General features: G+C 43.6%; 1 protein-coding gene across 2 annotated transcripts in view; it reads right to left on the reverse strand.

The window, feature by feature from the left end:
- Positions 1–1,755: 1,755 nt before the first annotated feature.
- PRKX (protein kinase X-linked) overlaps positions 1,756–18,268 on the reverse strand; it is an 88,369-nt gene continuing 71,856 nt past the window's right edge. For both annotated transcript variants that reach the window (XM_036839718.1, XM_036839717.1), the window contains 4 exons: positions 15,861–15,918; positions 12,009–12,086; positions 8,208–8,355; positions 1,756–6,184 (listed from right to left, as the gene is read on the reverse strand). In XM_036839718.1, the coding sequence (XP_036695613.1) occupies positions 8,230–8,355; positions 12,009–12,086; positions 15,861–15,918 (262 nt within the window). In that variant the 3' untranslated portion in view covers positions 1,756–6,184; positions 8,208–8,229. The remainder of the gene's footprint in view (positions 6,185–8,207; positions 8,356–12,008; positions 12,087–15,860; positions 15,919–18,268) is intronic.

Here is an 18,268-nt window from a genome sequence, read left to right on the forward strand (position 1 = left end):
GAGTTAAAAGGTGGTTACTGGGGCTGCGGGGTGGAGGGGTAATAGGAGAGATGTTGATCAGAGAGTATAAAGTTGCAACTAGTAGGTAAATAAGTCCTGGAGATTTAATGCAGAGCACAGTGATTACAGACAATAATATTGTATAATAAACGTCACCCTTACTAAGAGACTAGTTCTTAATTATTCCCACCACATACACACACACACAAATGATAATTAGGTAACCTGATAGAGATGATAGCTATTGCTACAAGGGCAATCATACTGTGATATATAAATGTACCAAAGCAACACGTGGAACACCTATCAGAATGCTATATGCCAAACATATTACAATAAAAAAAAAACAAAAAAACCCTGTAAAGCAGGTATCTTACTGTCCTGTATGGAGGAGGAGCTCCAAAAACAGAAAAAACATTTTTTTTCTGCAGGCAATACCTGAGGCAGCCTCGGATTGAGACCACACCTGTTTTTCCTTAACTTCTTGAGACAAGGTGGTTGGATTCTTTAACGAGAACGCAAAATGAGATTGGCTTCCAGACTTCCATGAACAGAGTATGGTTAAGGAAAAAAAAAAAAAAGGAGAAGGGAAAAAAAAGAAACCAATGAGGGCATCCAAAATGGCAGAGGAGACAGAAGAATTTAGCTCCTTCGCAACACAGACTCCGTGGACAATCTCCATCAAAACCCAAAACAATCTCAAAAACCCTCTTTCTCATTTTCTCCCAAAATATGCATGGATATGCGTGTGTGCCTACACACACACACACACACACACACACACACACTCTCTCTCACTCTCTCTCTGTCTCTCTCCCTCTCCCAAACCAGAATGTCACCCCCTAAGCACCTACTCTATAGAAATTCTAGACTGTCACTGCCAGAAGGTTTGCAGCCGGACCCTAAGTTACCGTGCCTGTCTGTGGGGACGTTCCCAAAGGAATTCCATGAGCAGAGGTGGACAAGTGTGGTCACCAAGGAATAAACAGGCTCTTACGTGACCCTCGTTTTGGTGTGATGCCTGGTACCTGGCTGTACCAGTGTGATATGAATGTTACAGATCACACACGGGTTGACTTACAGCAAGGAAGGGAGGTTGTTTTTAGCAAACTGCAAAGGTAACTTGGAAAGCTGGGTGCCAAGCTACGTGAGTGATGAGAATGAAATTTTAAAATATTTTAGTTTTTGATGACAATGGTGGAGGCACATTTTGAACAAACTGCCAAGGCGACTGGCAAAGATACCCTCGGGTACTAGATGAGAGGCTGGCAAAGCATGGCCAAATCCAGCCCCCCAGCCGCTTTTTATAAATAAAACTTTATTGGAACACAGCCACGCCCCTTCATTTACATACCGTCTAGGGCTGCTTTTGCACACTGCTTGTCCTGCAATGCCCAAAATATTAACCATCTGGCCCTCTGCAGAAGAAAATACAATAATACTGTATCATATATTTGAAACTTGTTTTAAGGGAGAATTTGAAAGTTCTCAGCACAAGAAAAACATTTTGTAACTATGTAAGGGGACGGATGTTAGATAGACATACTGGGGTGTTTTTCTGCTACATATACATATACAGAATCATTATGCTGCAAACCTGAAACAAACATAATTTTTTGGTCAATTATATCTCAGTAAAATATAAAAAATTAAAAAGAAAAAGAAAGACTTCCGACACCTAGGCTAGATGAAAGCAGAAAAGCTACAGCTTTCCCGGTGACCAAAGAAGCAGACCAGAGACAGACTTTATCTTAAAAGATACAAAGTTTTATTAAACAAACCTAGAATCAATAGTATTATTCCATAAATTAAACAGCAGTAAAATTTTCCTAGGGTATATATACAAATCACAGTGATTTTCATTGTGCAAGGAATTGACAGGGTTTTTTAATCCACATGAGAAGCTGCGATGGCCCGGCGGGGCTCCGAGTGTGACTCACTGGGGACGTGCCACACTGGCCCAGGCACTTCATCCCACAAGAAAGAAGGAAGCTCTGACCGCCCTGCAGAGCTGGAAAAGCATCGCAGGGAACCAGGAAAGACGGCCTGCGAGCAGAAAGGCTTCAAATCCCAGTTGCAAAAACAAACATGTAATGACTTTTACTTAAATAACGGAGGAGTCCACCGTGGAAGATCAACAGAACATCTGAAGACACAATAATTTAGAGGAAACTGTTACAGAGTATTTCCTTTTGATTATGAAGCACTGCTCCTTGGATGCAACCCCACAGGGTCTGCAAAAACAAGCTTGATATGAAAACATTATGCTTGGTGAAAGCATTCCCCCCCCATTCCACCTCCAACAAGACAGACAGACAGACACACACACACACACCACTACTCAAATATATTAAGACAACTGTGCATGTGCTTTTCTCTTTGCTTTTGGTAACTCAACAACATCCACGGAAGTTGAACTAATGAGTCAGAAACAGGGATAGAGGGTACATACAGTACGTAGGATGTGCCCAACAGGTGTAAAACACACGCCAGGGAGACGGACCCCTGGAAAAAGAATAATGCAGGCATCTCACTTCAAATCTTAATTGGGAACCATCAAGGGCTTCTGTGATGCTGTAAATTTCGTGATGCAAAATCAAAGGGCTGGGAAAAAAAATCCAATCTCTCCTGCACCTGCAGCTAACGCGAGGATTTTGATGCTCTGATGGGATTGGGTGCAGCCTGCAGAGTTCACCTGGGTGGGCGGCCCTCGGTGCCTACAGGGCGGTGCGTCGGGGTCTCGCGTGAACATGATGGAGCTGTATTTCACAGTTACAGTGGTTCCAAATTGAGAGGCAACTTAGGTTGTACGTAGAAAGGGCAAATGTGTGTCATGTCACTCAACTGCTCAGCGCTACTGGTGACGCCATGGCTGGCAGCAGGTTAGTCCCGACGTAGAGACGGACAGAAGGAAACCAAACACTGCACAAGACATTTATAAACAGCTGATGGTGCAGCTGCCCCAGGAGAAGGAACAGGAGGTGGCGTTTTAAAGCAATGTGATGGTGTGACGTGGACACCTGTTACCTGGTTACTGGAGTTTCTTTTGCATATTGTGACATGTGGAGAGCATAAATCACGACTTTTCCATTGCTGGCAAACGATACATTTCTGCTGAGTGGGATTCCAACTTCTGTGACCATGAACATTATGCCGTATGATCAGCTGTGATTTTATCTCCTTCTCAGCTTCACAGATGCCTATCAAAGCAGGCTGGCAACAATCCCCTTAGGAAAACAAGACCCACCTCAATCCACCTCTTGCAATACATGTGTTTCCTGAAGACTTTTTAAATAGCATTGTCATTTACCAACTTGTCAAATTGCAGAAAACAAAAATAAATCTGTGCTTTTCCGGCTCTGAAGGCTGTGCTGATGGATATGAATTTCCCTCAAAACTCTGCACCCTGATTATTTCTGATCCGATACGTGAACATGGCAGAAGGCCTCCAGGGAGTGAACTAGTTTTTGGTCATACATAAGGAGCGTGCGTGCCATGTGCTTAAGACTCATTTTGATCACACCCATCTTTGCATTACGTCAGACCATTTAATTTATGCCCTGGCCACCAGCAGGTAGCGCTTTGTAAAATTAAATGGGCATGAGGGTCTGGAAGGTGAGACAAACACCATCTGGTACTCCTGGAATTCCTCTTCATTTTCAAGGTTTTGCACGGCTGATGGTCAATGACAACGTTTTTAAAGAACCAAATCATCAACGCATTTGAACTTTTGTTTTCCCTGCATATTTGTTCAAAATTAAGGCAATGCGTTTTCATGCATTCTTGTACTATTTTCGTCTCATAAATTAAATCCTGGACATGAAGAGCGAACCCAAAAAAATATGCATAGGGAGTGTGTGTATGTACAATTTTGCACTGTGTTCCAGAAAGGTGTTTCATTTATTTTGTATTTTTTTAAGCATAAGGCTCCAAATAATAATTGTTTATTTTTATAGTCAGAAGACACGAGACATGTTTTTCCTCGTGGGTCTACATCTCCGTGCAGGTTTGCTTTGCTGATTTAACCTTCTGACATTCAACGATGAAACAGTGCAGGAATTACGTGGTACAATTTTAGCCCCTGTTGGCCCATGGCTTCATCCAAAGAGCACGGTGCCTGCAAAGTACAGACTGAAAATACAGTTCTGTGGGAACATTTATCCAAGCGCACCCTTGGAAAATAAATTTTTATTGAGCTACTCATTGTCAAGGGTTTATTTTACTAAATTTTGGACTCACTCTCACCTATGGAGTTGGTTTCTATTTGAAGACGAGGTCATTTATGAGAAGGGGGTGATTTAGTGCCTTCAATTTAAAGCTTTTATAGGTGTAAGTTGCCTTCATGTCACCTTCAAATACACACAGCCCTTGTCTTTGGATTCGTGAGTGGAAACTGGCCAAATCTGATAGGTGACTGCATCTCCTTTGACATTTTTGCTACGGTAAAAAAAAATGTATGATTTTTTGCAAATGGCAGCTCTCCACACCCCCAGATGTGCCTGCAGAAGAGAGAGGTAGGCAAGGGCTATAGGAAGAAAAGCCTTCCTGGCCCAGCACAGGAAAAACTGTGTTGATGGCAAAGAACCTGCCAGGCAACCCAGGAACACATAAGCTGCAGAGGCCTGGGAAGGGGCTGAGAGCTCGGAGGGCACCCAACACTTGACACCAACACACCTGTGGGGCATACTCTGCCCCATGCCGGCTGCCCAAGGAGCTGGACCTTTCTTGGCAGGAAAAGGGAGGATGCAGGAGAGGAGATCTCGGAGATCTACTGGGTGCCTCCCTGCAGCCACTGAAGGCTCTGGAACCTACTTCTTAAATGCACAGACCTCCATGGAGAAGGCCATGGTTGGGCCCTATGATCGGATGCATAACAGGTTTGAGCAATGCTGTGTTTCCAGCTGAGTCACAGCCAACAGAATATGGGCGGCGCCTTTAGGTTTTCACGGCAAAGTTTAGAATCAGAAAGCAGAAGCAAAGAGTAGAGAAGGAAATGCATGAGGGACGAGACAGACACCAAGGACCTCTGCCCAGGCACTGCTTCTGGGAAGACCCACATTTAAACAGCAACACTCATGGCGACCCACTCAACACCTGGCTTTCATGATCAGTGCTAAGGGGAAGGCACAGCAGAGCACGCCTCAGGGGACCCTCACCATCACGTCCAAAGAGAAACGAATCTCACGCAATGGTTATTCTGCACAAGCCCACCAGGTCTATGAAACCAGATGGACTGAACATTGACAGGAAGAAGTGAAACTAAGCAGAAACGAGGGAGGTTCAAACACTTCCATCGTACCTTTTCGTTTCTTACTTTTCCTAAAACCAAAGGGAAAAGAAAACATTTGCATAAGTTCATTGAGCCAATACAGAAAGCTACTAGTTTGCTTTGGGAGATGCGTTTTGGTCCACGGATTTAACCTGGAATATTAATAGATAGCCATCCCCCTACAGAGTATGAAATTTTTTAATGCAATAGAGAAAATTCCTTGAATAACATTCATGGTCCATGGCTAGTCTTGCACTAAAGTTCAAACCCACATCTCCTTCCCTGTCATCCTGGATTCATGACCCAAGGCTACCAGACACAAAGCATTGAAGACATTGGATATAGACCGTCGTATGATATTTTCTTCACATATAACCATAAAATGCATATGAGATGATAAAAAATGCACATGTCATACTTTTAAAATTTGTCCCCAAGAGAATAGCTTCTTGAAAAAAAAATCTGAAACATAAACACCATAGGCTCTGGAAAGTAGGAACATTTACTTCACTGCACAATTTCCCTGCTCCAGGCACACCGTCCTTTTTATACACACACACACACACACACGCGCACAGGCACAAACACACAATCTGTGGTTGTATCTGAACAAGTTCAGCTCAAACTTATAAAGTCTACGAGAAAAAAAAACCCCCAGGATATCCCAGTAGGAACACAAGCCTAAAAAGAAGGTAAAATCTACAACCAAACAATTTTTCAAAATGTCCTACTGTGCAGTCGATTTCCAGTTGCTTAAATAATTCTAGGTCCACAAACGTCAATGGCTCTGCAATCTCTTTGTATACATCCGGGTGTATATAAATGTGGAAAAGTCCTTATCCCGTTAAGAAGATGCTTCTTCAGGTCTGCCTGGGGACAGCCATCTGTCCCAGGCAGGCTCAAATCACCCTGTTGCTGGCGTAAAATTAGACAAAGGATTTTGTTAGTTTTTAAACACCTGGGTAAAGTTTGTCATCCTAAGAACAACAACACCAATAATAGCACGAAAGAAACCAAACTTTCCTTTGGAATTCTTACTGCAAAGACCCACAAGCCTGAATTCTAAGGAGAGAAGATGCCTAACAGGAGACACGGAACAGTATTTTAAAGGTGGGTTTTTAAGGTTCTATGGTGTTGACATCCACAGAACTAGCCCCTCCCTCATCCATGAGAAAGGAGATTCATCACTCAAGCAAAAACAGATCCTAGTTTCAACGTGCTTTGCTGTAGGATTATACAACCAGACAAAACATTTTATGATGCAGAAAGCTACAAGGCACAGGGAGGTGAGAGGTCCCCTGCCAGCTGTCTTCACATCCATCTCCACCTGCTGAAAAGCAGTAATCTACACAAAGATGCATGATTAAGTCACACAGCTCCGGAATCCTGTAATGAAGCTGAACTTGGGTCTCACCTATGGGATTAGATTTCGCTTCATGAAAGAATATCTTCTCGCATAGAACCATCACACCTAATCGCTCAGCGGAAAATACCAGCCGGTAAAATTACTGAGATAGATTCAGACATGAATGTGTCTGGCTTTTAGAAGAAGAAAATGCAAACTGGTTGAATAAATAGAAAGCAATGTGATCATGAAATGATCTCCTGACTTCCAAAGGTTCATCAAGAATGTCATCAAATACTGCCCCTGCCATTGGTCAAAGTACATTAAAAATAATTCCAGTATAAACCTAGAAAAATAATGATACAAATGAACTTATTTACAAAATGGAAACAGACTCACAGACACAGAAAACAAACTTATGGTTACCAAAGGGGAAAAATGGGGAGGGAATATATTAGAATTTTGGGATGAACAGATTCACACTACTATGTATAAAATAGATAAACAACAAGGACCTACTGCATAGCACAGGGAACTATACTCAATATATTGTAAAAACCTACAATGGAAAACAATCTGAAAAAAATTTACACACATATACAATGGAATCACTTTGCTACAATATTGCAAATCAACTATACTTCAGTAAAAAATAAAAATTAAAAAAATAAAAACCAACCCCTAGATACCGGGGAGAAAAATAAAACGCAATTAAACTAACTCAATAACTAACTAAATAGACTAGACCTTCAAAGTTAGAGAGTCACAGACCTTCAAAGGTTCGTGGAAATAAGAGACTCAAAATCATTTCTTTTACATCTCAAATTAACTTTAGCAAATTTCCTACGAGGTGTTCCTTTTTTAACAAAAAGAGACCCAAGAGCCCTTCTGAAAATACTTGGGAAGTACTGTGGTCTGGACCTCGGGGATTCCAGGAAGGAGGCACAAGAGCTAGGCTTCTCCAATGTGCAGGCGCACCCGTCTCCTAGGAGCCTTATGTATTGGTACAGATCCTGCCCCGGCAGGTGGGGCCGGGGCGTGAGATGCTGGTGGTGAGGCCGGTGCTCTGGCCGTGCGGCCCACACACACCGGCTGTGTCTTCTGCTGCCCTGGAAAGGCCCCTGGCTGGTTCTGCTCTATCGCTCGTGCCGGAACGGGGGAGAGAAGCCCCACTCGGTCTAGGCAAGACCTCCTGCACATGAGGTTCTGTCAACCGTGCTGATTTTTAACTACTAAAAATAAAGATACACCTTGTCGGTTATCCATTCTAATACAGCAGTGTGTACGTATCGATCCCCAACTCCCAGTGTATCCCTCCCCCTTCCCCCCGACCCTCCCCGCCTCGTAACCATAAGTTTGTTCTCTGAGTCTGTTTCTGTTTTGTAAATAAGTTCAACCAACAAGGACCTACTGTAGAGCACAGGGAACTGGGCACAATATTATGTAACAACCTAAATGGGAAAAGAATTTGAAAAAGAATAGATACGTGTATATGTAAAAAAAAAAAAGAAAGAAAGAAACAGAATTCAACTGATAAAATTAATGAATGAAATAAGAGATGCCTTGATATTTAAAAAAAAAAAAAAGCTATACCTTCCAGGTGGGGAGCCCACGCTCAGAAGTTCTTGAAGACTTCCAGATCTTTCTGTGACACGGGAGGGGCCACGCTCCAGTCGTTCTCGGGGTAAGCTTCGAAGTTGGAGGTGTCGCCCTCGCTGCACACTTTGGGCACGATGGGAGGCTGGGGAACAACAGGACACAACACCGTGTTACGGAGGAACAGCGCGCCGGGATGTTACTACGCTCAGCGCACATTAGTGCACTTTGCACAGACTGTGCTTTTACAAATGGACGCCCTGCAGCAACCCTACCCTGAGCAAGTCTGCTGGGATCCTTTTTCCAACCGCACTGGCTCACTTCCCGTCTGTGTCGCATTTTGATAATTCTCACAGTTCAAACTTTTCCACTATGATGATATTTGTTATGTTGATCTGTAACCAGTGATCTTTGACGTTACTACTGAAATTGTGTTTTTTTTGTTTGTTTTGTTTTGTATTTTTGAATTAAGGTACGGACACTTTTTTAGACATAGTGTGACTGTATGCTTAATAGACTACAGGATAGTATATATTGTACATAACTTAATGTTTCTTTTCTTTTTTTTAAAAAATTTTTGGCCACGCCTTGGTTTGCGGGAATCTTAGTTCCCGGATCAGGGATCGAACCCTCACCCTTGGTAGTGAAAGCACAGAGTCCTAACCACTGGACCACCAGGGAATTCCCTATACATAACTTTTATATGTGCTGCGAAACGAAAAAATTAGTGTGACTTGCTTTATTGCGGTGCTCTGGAACCAAGCTTACAGTATCTCTGAGGTCTACCCATACATCCCTCTATGTCTACAGCTTTATGTGAAAATGTAAAAAGAAATGGAAAACAACCGAGCTGCTTTTCTTTGTTTATGAACAGGAAAAGCTTGGAATTAAGATATTGCAAGTCAGGTGTCAACTCTCAGATTGATGAATGCTTACGCAGTTTGAAGAATTTAGGGAGGAAGGAAGGTACCCAGCACTTGCTTCTTAAATTCTAGAATTGAGGACCACCTGGACTGCTTGTTAAATTCAGATTCCCAGGTCAGGGACATTCTGATGTAGCTGGCCCTGTGGCCACACTTTGGAAAATTCCACAAAGATGGAAAGAGCTCCAGACTTGGGTTTTATTATCGCAGAGGCCAAACCGCAATCCTGCGTTGATAAAAATGAAGGCATTGGGATTGAGAAGAGGGTCAGCAAACTTTTCCCATTAAGGGCCAGTTAGTAAAACATTTTGTTTTTCAGGCCATGCAACTTCTGTTGCGACTACTCAGTGCTGCCATGGCAGCGGGAAAGCAGCCATCGACAATCTGTAAACAAATGGACGTGGCTATGTGCCAATAAAACTTTATTTATAAAAACAAGCAAGGGGCCAGATTTGGCCCACAGGTTGTACTTTGCTGATTCCTGCATACGTCCAACTCCAAGATTCTGTAACGCACACAGACACCAACTAGTTTTCTCTAATCCTATGAAACTGTGATGCTTTGTCCAGAGCCTTTAACGCACGTGGTGAGCACCACCCCTCTCCCCCGTCCTCTGCAGGATGCATCCTAACCTGGATGTTTCACAAGACACTTGAGGTTCAGTGATGCTAGAATCCTCAAGTCAAGCCCAGGACAAGGACCTAGATATGTCCTTGTCCCAAAGTTCCGTGCTTCCTAACAGACCACAGCAAAGCAGATGCAGCTGGAGAATCCTGACAGAGCATGGGCTCATATGTGGATCCCAGGGGGAACATTTTAACTGCTATGTGGACACAGAAATGAGTCAAGTAAATTAAAAATTATTCATGTAAAAAAAAAAAAACCTTCTTGTTACTTGTATATTTCGTTGACTGTATCAAAATGCAAAGAGTATTGAGTGGTCAGCATCTCAGAAACATCAAGGAACTTCAGGTGAAGGTGCCACGTTCCTCATCTGACTCAGAAGTTCCATGCCAGAAAGGCTAATTAGTGAGGTTCACGCTTTATACGCACAGCAGACAACCCCCATCCCCAAATGGGCCAACCCACGCGTGAATAGATCTTAGGTTGGTTCCATAAAAGAGGTTAAGGATTTACAAAGATTTTAAAAGTCACAGAGTAAGTTTAAGGGTCACTTTTCCTTCATTCGTTCTCATTGCATTCAATAAATGAGCTATTTCTATAAACCAGGCACCATGTGGACAGAAGGTGCATGATTCTGGCTTTCAGAAACCTTCCAGCTCAGTCAATGGCTCCATTGTCAAGGGGAGCATCTCTATCTGGGTGGCATGTTTGGAATCACTTGATGAACTTTTAAAAAGCTATAAAAATACAGTTACACAGAGATACCTCTTTTGAACCATCAGTTAGGCAAAACTGCAAAAGTTGTATAACTCACCACTCTTGAGCTGGGGGGAAAGAGGCATTTTTCAAAACAAGTCCTCTGGGAGCACAAAAGGATGCCATTTCTACAGAGAAGTATGTGGCAAAAGTACCAAGATTTCAAACGCATTTACCCTCTGACCCAAGGATCTCACGTCTGGAAATTCATCTTCAACACAAAAGAAATGTATGAAACTATTCCTTGTGGGAGACTGGAATCGGCACAGGTGTCTGTCAGTTGAGGTCTGGTTAAGTAAACGATGGTAGAGACATGTAAAGGAGTTCCATGCGGTTTAAAAAGAACGAGAAAGCTATTCAGGCATATGGGAAGATCTCGAGGTTGTATCGTTAAATGAAAAAAGCAAAATTAGAATAGTGCATGCATAACTGTAGGTTTTGTGTTTTTTAAAAAAGGGAGGAGGACTTCCCTGGTGGTCCAGTGGCTAAGAATCCGCCTTCCAATGCAGGGGACATGGGTTCGAGCCCTGGTCAGGGAACTAAGATCCCACATGCCGCGGGGCAACTAAGCCCGCGTGCTCTAGAGCCTGCGTGCCACAACTAGAGAGCCCGTGTGCCACAACTACTGAGACTGAGTGCTCTGAAGCCCTTGCACCACAATAGAGAGCCTGCGTGCCACAACTAAAGACCCGACGCAGCCAAATAAATAAATAAATAAAAACAAATACTTTTTTTTTAAAAGGGAGAAAATAAGAATATGTATATCCACCTGGGTTCACATTAACCTAAAGAAACTTTTAAAGGATACACAGAAAAATCTAATAAAAGTGGTTACCTACAGCCAGCTGGGAGGGGACAGCCTGGCCACATACGCATATTAATATTGACTTGGTTTTTGAACAATGCGAATATATTACCTAGGCAATTCTGTAAGTCAGTGTAATAGAATAAAATACGTAAGAGTTAAAACCTTGAACAAAATGAATATCAGCTCCACCCCTAGAGTCTGGGCTGGGGGCCAGGCATTAGCATTTTTTAAGTCTCTCCACTGGCGCCCAAGCGCAACGTTGAAAACATTGCTATTGAGGATACCCGTCGATAACATATTCAGTTCAAAGAAAGATGAGCCTGAGAATACTTTCCATCTCATCCACCACCATCACTGGGCCACATCCGCCCATAAGTACGAGACATACGTCCTACCTGTGTCATTCCTCCTTAGAAAGGGAACAGATGAGATTCATCATAGTCTCAGAGCTAGGGAGGGATGGAGTCAGTTCTCCAAAAATCCAACTGCAAAAAAGCCGGGGGCTTAACCCCCCATTAGGTGACTCTTTAGCTGAGCTCTCCCCTGAATAGGGAACCTGGCTTATTAACGATGTGGGATGGTTGCTTGTGTCGAATCAATTCATTATGTGTCCATCCTAAGTAAATGAGTGTCCAGGAGAGCTCCAGGCTGCCCAGGTACGAACTGCCCCATTTACATATGTTGTACCTTCAGTTTCCTTTCTGGGACAGCCTCCCAGTCTGTGGTCCGGAACCACCGATGCCGTTTCACGTCTTCTGCTCCATTCTTCAAAAGAAACACGCATCATCAGTGAACAGAAGGTTGACAGGATAGCAAAGAAAATATTCCAAAAGAATCTCTACACGATTCCCTACAGAGAAAAACAAGAGTTTGCTATGTTTTGAATCACTCTCCCCAGAGTGTGAGCTATTAGGGAAAACTACAGATGAAGGCATTTGAGTTTCATTTGCTTTCCTTCATCGTAGAAAGAAATCCAGTCTCGAGGTCCACGTGTATACTGCTCTGGACCACAAAGACTGAAGTATAATTACGGTTCAGCCTCCTGACATAAAATTAGACTGACACACGGTCAGGTCTGAGTTTGATGCTGTTTTCATCTTGACAATTTCCTCAAGTGAAATTACGCTCATTTTAGAAACATATAAACTGAGATTCATTAAATGATGTCATTTGCTCTGTATTGCCCAGCGACTTAAGTCTGTAACTCAAACTGAGGATGTCAAACTTCAGAGATTTTAACAACGACCCAATGTTGCCTCTCAATTAACAACGTGTACAGCACAGGGAATGCTACTCTATACTCCGTAATAACCTATATGGGAATAGAATCTAAAAAAGAGTGGATACATGCATATGTACTCACTTTGCCGTATAACTGAAACTAACACAACATTGTAAATCAACACTACTCCAAAAAACATTAATAAAAACCCACCACCACAAAAACCAATGTGTACTAAGGTCTGTCTAGCTCATCCTCAGCGGTGGTGTCAACAGCTGGACGGGAGACACCACCAGCACCAGGACCTCTGAAAATCCCTTCCAAGTTCTCAGCCTTCAGGTGCACCCTTCTTCTCCTTGTTTACGACACTTGTAGCAACTTTTTAATCAATTAAATGTGTGAAGTTATAAGACAGAAACATGTGAAGTCTGTGACACAGGAGCCAGTGCATCTGAAGTTAACTTTTTAAAACGTGTACCAGTTCATATTTTTTAAAGTTTTAAATGATTTATCCTCAAAGAAGAAAATTCTCTGTAACCATATCTCCAAGAGGAAGGAGATGGGGATGTCAATGTTTTCTACTTTTCTCCAGTCCTATTATTTTGAAAACTCTTTTTCTTTTCCTATTTCTTTCCATCCATATGTAAGTCAAATAATGACATCTGATGAGTGTTACCTTGAGGGATGCTGAGAGAAGGTAAATAAGACTGAAGGTTTACTCCCTAAAAGTTCAGACTCAGTATGGATACTAAGGTATTATGATATCTGGATAGAGGACAGAGAGATAGATATACATGATGGTAGATGACAGATGATGAGCTATTTAGATAGATCACTGATAGATACATTTATAGATGATAGATGAAAGTTAGGTAGATAGGTGTTCAATAGATAACAGACAGACAGATGATAGGTGATAGATACACAGGTAGGTAGATGATAGAGATAAATTGATAATGGATAGATAAATGAGATATCTAGATAGATGATTGATAGATGATGGATATATAGGTAGATAGATGATGGAATATGATTGATAGACATATAGACAGACATACATGATAGATAGATACAACAAATAGACAAAGAAGGGAAAGAGAAAGTAAGTGCTAGAAACTTTCCAAGTGTGGAGGACAGAGCAGTGTCCATAGAGGATGAAGGAGTTAAACACAACGGTCTGTTTTGGAAGAAAAAAGAGAAACACTCCAAACGAAGGAGCACCAGCAGGAGAAAACCAGCCAGGTATTGGATGAACAACTACCCTGTTTCACAGATTTGTTCCTTTCACCAGTGATATCCAACCACTTAGCGTTTACTCCCCTCCTTAAGGACCTGAACACTTGAGCCAATGTCCATGAGTAGCCTTAACTAGCCAACCAATTTAACTAGTTATGGATTGAACTGTGCTCCCCATGAAAGGACATGTTGAGGTCCTAATCCTCAGCACCTGTGAATGTAACTTTATTTGGAAACAAGGTTTCTGTAGATGTAAACACGTCAGGATGAAGTCATTGGGGTGGACCTTAAATGCAATGACAGCGTCCTTACAAGAGACAGAAGAGGAGAGACCCAGATACAGAGGAGAAGCCCCAGAAAGACAGAGGCAGAGACGGGAGGGACGCGGCCACGAGCCCAGGAACGCCTGGAGCCCCCAGAGCTGGAAGAGGCGGGAAGGACCCTCCCCTGGAGCCTCCGGAGGGAGTGCGGCCCTGGGACACCTTGACCTCAGATGTCTGGTCTCCAGGATGGGGGAGGATGATTCCTGTGGTTTTTAAGCTCGTGGTTTGTGGTCCTCTGTTACAGCCGCCCCAGGAAATGAACACACCCACATAAACAGAGGGCCCCAAGAGATCTGCGGGGTTCAGGTCTCACACACAGGTCTACTTTGTCCCTCAAGACTGCAACTGACAGGGTCAATGCACTGGTCCACGCCTAAGTTTATCCACGGACGTCCAGAGCTAGAAACAGCTAAGAAGATGTCCCTGGTTTGTCTCAAATTCAGCAGTGCCAAAACAGAACCAAGACAGGCATATACAATATCATAGCTTATACAAGTCAGTTCCTTGCACATATTTCCCTCCAGATGAAAAGTTTGACAAAATCGCACATGGTGTACAACTTTTAAAATGATGATTAATTCACATACAAACCTGCACATGCATGTTTATAGCAGCACTATTCGTAACAGCCAAAAAGTGGAAACAGCCCAAGTGTCCATGGATGGATGGATGGATGGGTGGATGGATGGATGGATGGATGGGTGGGTGGGTGGATGGATGGATGGATGGATGGATGGGTGGATGGATGGATGGATGGATGGATGGATGGATGAGTGGATGGGTGGATGGGTGGATGAGTGGATGGATGGATGGGTGGATGGACGGATGGATGGGTGGATGGATGGATGGATGGATAGAGGGATGGATGGGTGGATGGATGGATGGGTGGACGGATGGATGGGTGGATGGATGGATGGATGGGTGGATGGATGGATGGATGGGTGGATGGATGGATGGGTGGATGGATGGATGGGTGGATGGATGGATGGATGGGTGGATGGATGGATGGGTGGATGGATGGATGGATGGATGGGTGGATGGATGGATGGGTGGATGGATGGATGGATGGATGGATGGATGGATGGATGGATGGATGATGGATGGATGGATACACAGCCTGGGGTCCACCCACACCGTGGAATATGACTCAGCCATGAAAAGGAGTGAAGCTCTGACACAGGCTACCACGTGGATGGACCCTGAACACATAATGCTCAGTGAGAGAAGCCAGGAACAAAAGGTCATGTTTTGCATGATTCCATTTTCATGAAAGCTCAGAATAGGACAATCTATAGAGACAGAAAGTAGCCCAGTGGTTGCCTACCTCCAGGAGGGATAGAAGGATGGAGAGGTGATAGCTACAGGATACGGGTTTCTTTTGGAAGGGATGAGCATGGTCTTTAAAACTGCGGTGATGGTTGCACAATTTTGCAAATACATTATAAGCCATCGGACTGTCCACTTTAAACGGGTAAACTGGATGGTATGTGAATTAGACTTCGATAATGTTGTTTAAAAATATAAAAGTAAATAAAGTCATGATCCGTAACCTATAGATCACTGTTGAGTCACTGGCTCCTTTGGAGAGACAAGGAGATGGGGTGTAGACCCAGTTTGATTCTGCATGCCCCAGAAACCCAGATTTGGAATTTGACCAATGACTGAGTATGAACGTTCTGCCTTTGCTGAAGTGTGTGAAGTCAAATGACAGGCACTTATAACGAATACCACTTAATGTATACGGACGGAAACACTCACCTTCATGTTTCCCAATCTCCTTGTTCTGTCGACAACAAGCAATTTCTTAATGAGGTCTCTGTTTGGGAGAAGGAGACAAAAACACAAGACATGTTGATACGGACACACGCAAACACAGCAGGTCAACAGCAATAAAATCCAGACCGTACAACGTGGACACTGGAGCAATGGTTCACACTGGCTGAACGCTTTCTAACGCTTCTTTCTAACCATTATGCGTTCCTAAATAATTTCTGCGACGCAGGGTTGCGAGAGGGACCTAGCTGAGGGGAAGAGGTTGATTAAATACCGTAGAGAAGAATAGCCTTTGAACGTGACCAGCAGCAAGAGAAAATGTGCCTGCCCTGGGGATGGTGAGGCTTCATTTCAAATATACGAGTCAGGCCATCCCTGCCGACTGCACGACATGTGCTTTTACCAAAATCGATGGTCTCGCTTTGCCCTGTGGGTCTGCTTACCTGTGGGATTCTTGTCTGGCCATCCCTGCCTTCCTGTAAGCACGTAAACTTATTGGATCCCTTTCGTGTGTGCTGGTTCACTTAGATCCTCCTTCTAAATAGCAGACGGGGGACTTCCCTGGTGGTCCAGTGGTAAAGAATCCACCTTCCAATGCAGGGGAAAACGGGTTTGATCCCTGGTCAGGGAACTAAGATCCCACGTGCCGCGGAGCAACTAAGCCTGCGTGCCACAACTACCGAGCTCACACGCCTCAACTAGAGAGGCTACGTGCTTTGGAAGCCGCGCGCTACAGCTACAGAGCCCACACACCCTGGACCCTGCACGCCACAACTAGAGAAGAGAAAACCCGCACGCCACAACTAGAGAGAAGCCTGCGTGCTGCAATGAAGACCCCGCGCACTGCAACAAAAGATCCCGCGTGCCTCGACAAAGATCCCACGTGACGCAACTAAGACCCGACACAGCCAAAAATAAGTTAAACAAATAAATAAATAATCTTGTTTAAAAATAAATAAATAAATAGCAGACAGTATCAGAATACAGCAGGACGGTCAATTATGATGGGAAACTGGAGATGGTTTTCAAGACTTCCAGAAGATGGGCTAGTTCTCAGAGTAACAGTTAAGGAAGTAAAAAGTATATAATGTGTGTGTTTAAGTATCTAATACGCTCAGTATGCTGTGTATAATAATATCCAGGGACTTCAAGCATATAAGGATGTTTTCCAGGACAATCAAAAACCCCCCGACGCAGCTTTAAGCACCTCAGCTTTCCTGAATCCAACGATGCCCCGGGGTGAGCAGCACAAACCCAGGCTCCAGCTACGCCCTGGGCGCTGTGACTAGCTAAGGAGGCTCAGGTGCGTCAGGTGATAAATATGAGGGGCCAGGGACCCAGGGTTCCTCACATCTGGACTGTGAAATCTCCCAGGTTCCTACTGATGTCAAACTCTGTCAAAGCATAACTGTAACACAGAGTTTCCCAACACTGTGTATCCTTAAGTAGAACTGGAGTCCTTCTAGACGTTTTCCCAAATCCATCTCAAAGAGAAAACCCGAGAACACTGGCTCACCTAAGGCTAGGATTGAGCCTTAAGGCTAGGATTGTGATGTGTCCATCGAAAACAGAGGAAATTTACTCTTGCACAAGGCAGAGGGATACAAGAGCGCTGAGAAATTAAGGTACCTTTCCTGTACTTAGTGAGTTTCCCCTTCATTATTTTGACATACCAAAGAAACAAACAAAAAAAAAACAAGGTCACCAAACACCACACTCCCAAAACATCCCCAAATCCATATGTTTTTTCTTCTTTTTCCCTATTACTTACAGCACTCTCAGCCCTATGAGTGCATATCCTTAAAGCTGCCTGTCCCAGGATTACAAGAAAATCAAAGACTTATTTAATATATAAAATTAGATCTTTGCAAAACAGCTTGATCCTGAAGGCAAAAGGTGCAAAGGAAAAGGGGCCACCCGATATGGCAAAGCCACGTAGGAACTCTGCAAGCATCCAAGACGTGACAGGTGGGCACGTCCATCCTGGAATGGCTGTGAGTCCACTGGCAAGCCCTTGATTCACCGAGGCTGAAATTCTGAATCCTACTGACTCCCCGGGTGACAGCTGGCTTCTCCTTGACCACTTTCAGACACAGAGAAACACTTGTAAATATATATGAGTTCTATACCAAGTTGGCACCAAGCCCCAAAGCTTTTACTTCCTTTTCAATTATATATACTGCAAGAAATCGTAAGCTTCATCCAAGGAGACATTTGCCCAGGCCAACAGGCTGACACGGTCCAATGCCGAGGTTGTAGGAACCCACAAAGGACCTGAAAAACTTCAGTCAAAATTCTACCCTCAGGGTCACCTGGTGACAGTCATTTGGGTAAGAAATGACTCCTAACGGTTCTGCTTCTCAGCCAACTTATGAAGATCTAGGCAAAAACGT

This window comes from Balaenoptera musculus, chromosome X (assembly GCF_009873245.2).
Source record: "Balaenoptera musculus isolate JJ_BM4_2016_0621 chromosome X, mBalMus1.pri.v3, whole genome shotgun sequence".
Classification (NCBI taxonomy): domain Eukaryota; kingdom Metazoa; phylum Chordata; class Mammalia; order Artiodactyla; family Balaenopteridae; genus Balaenoptera; species Balaenoptera musculus.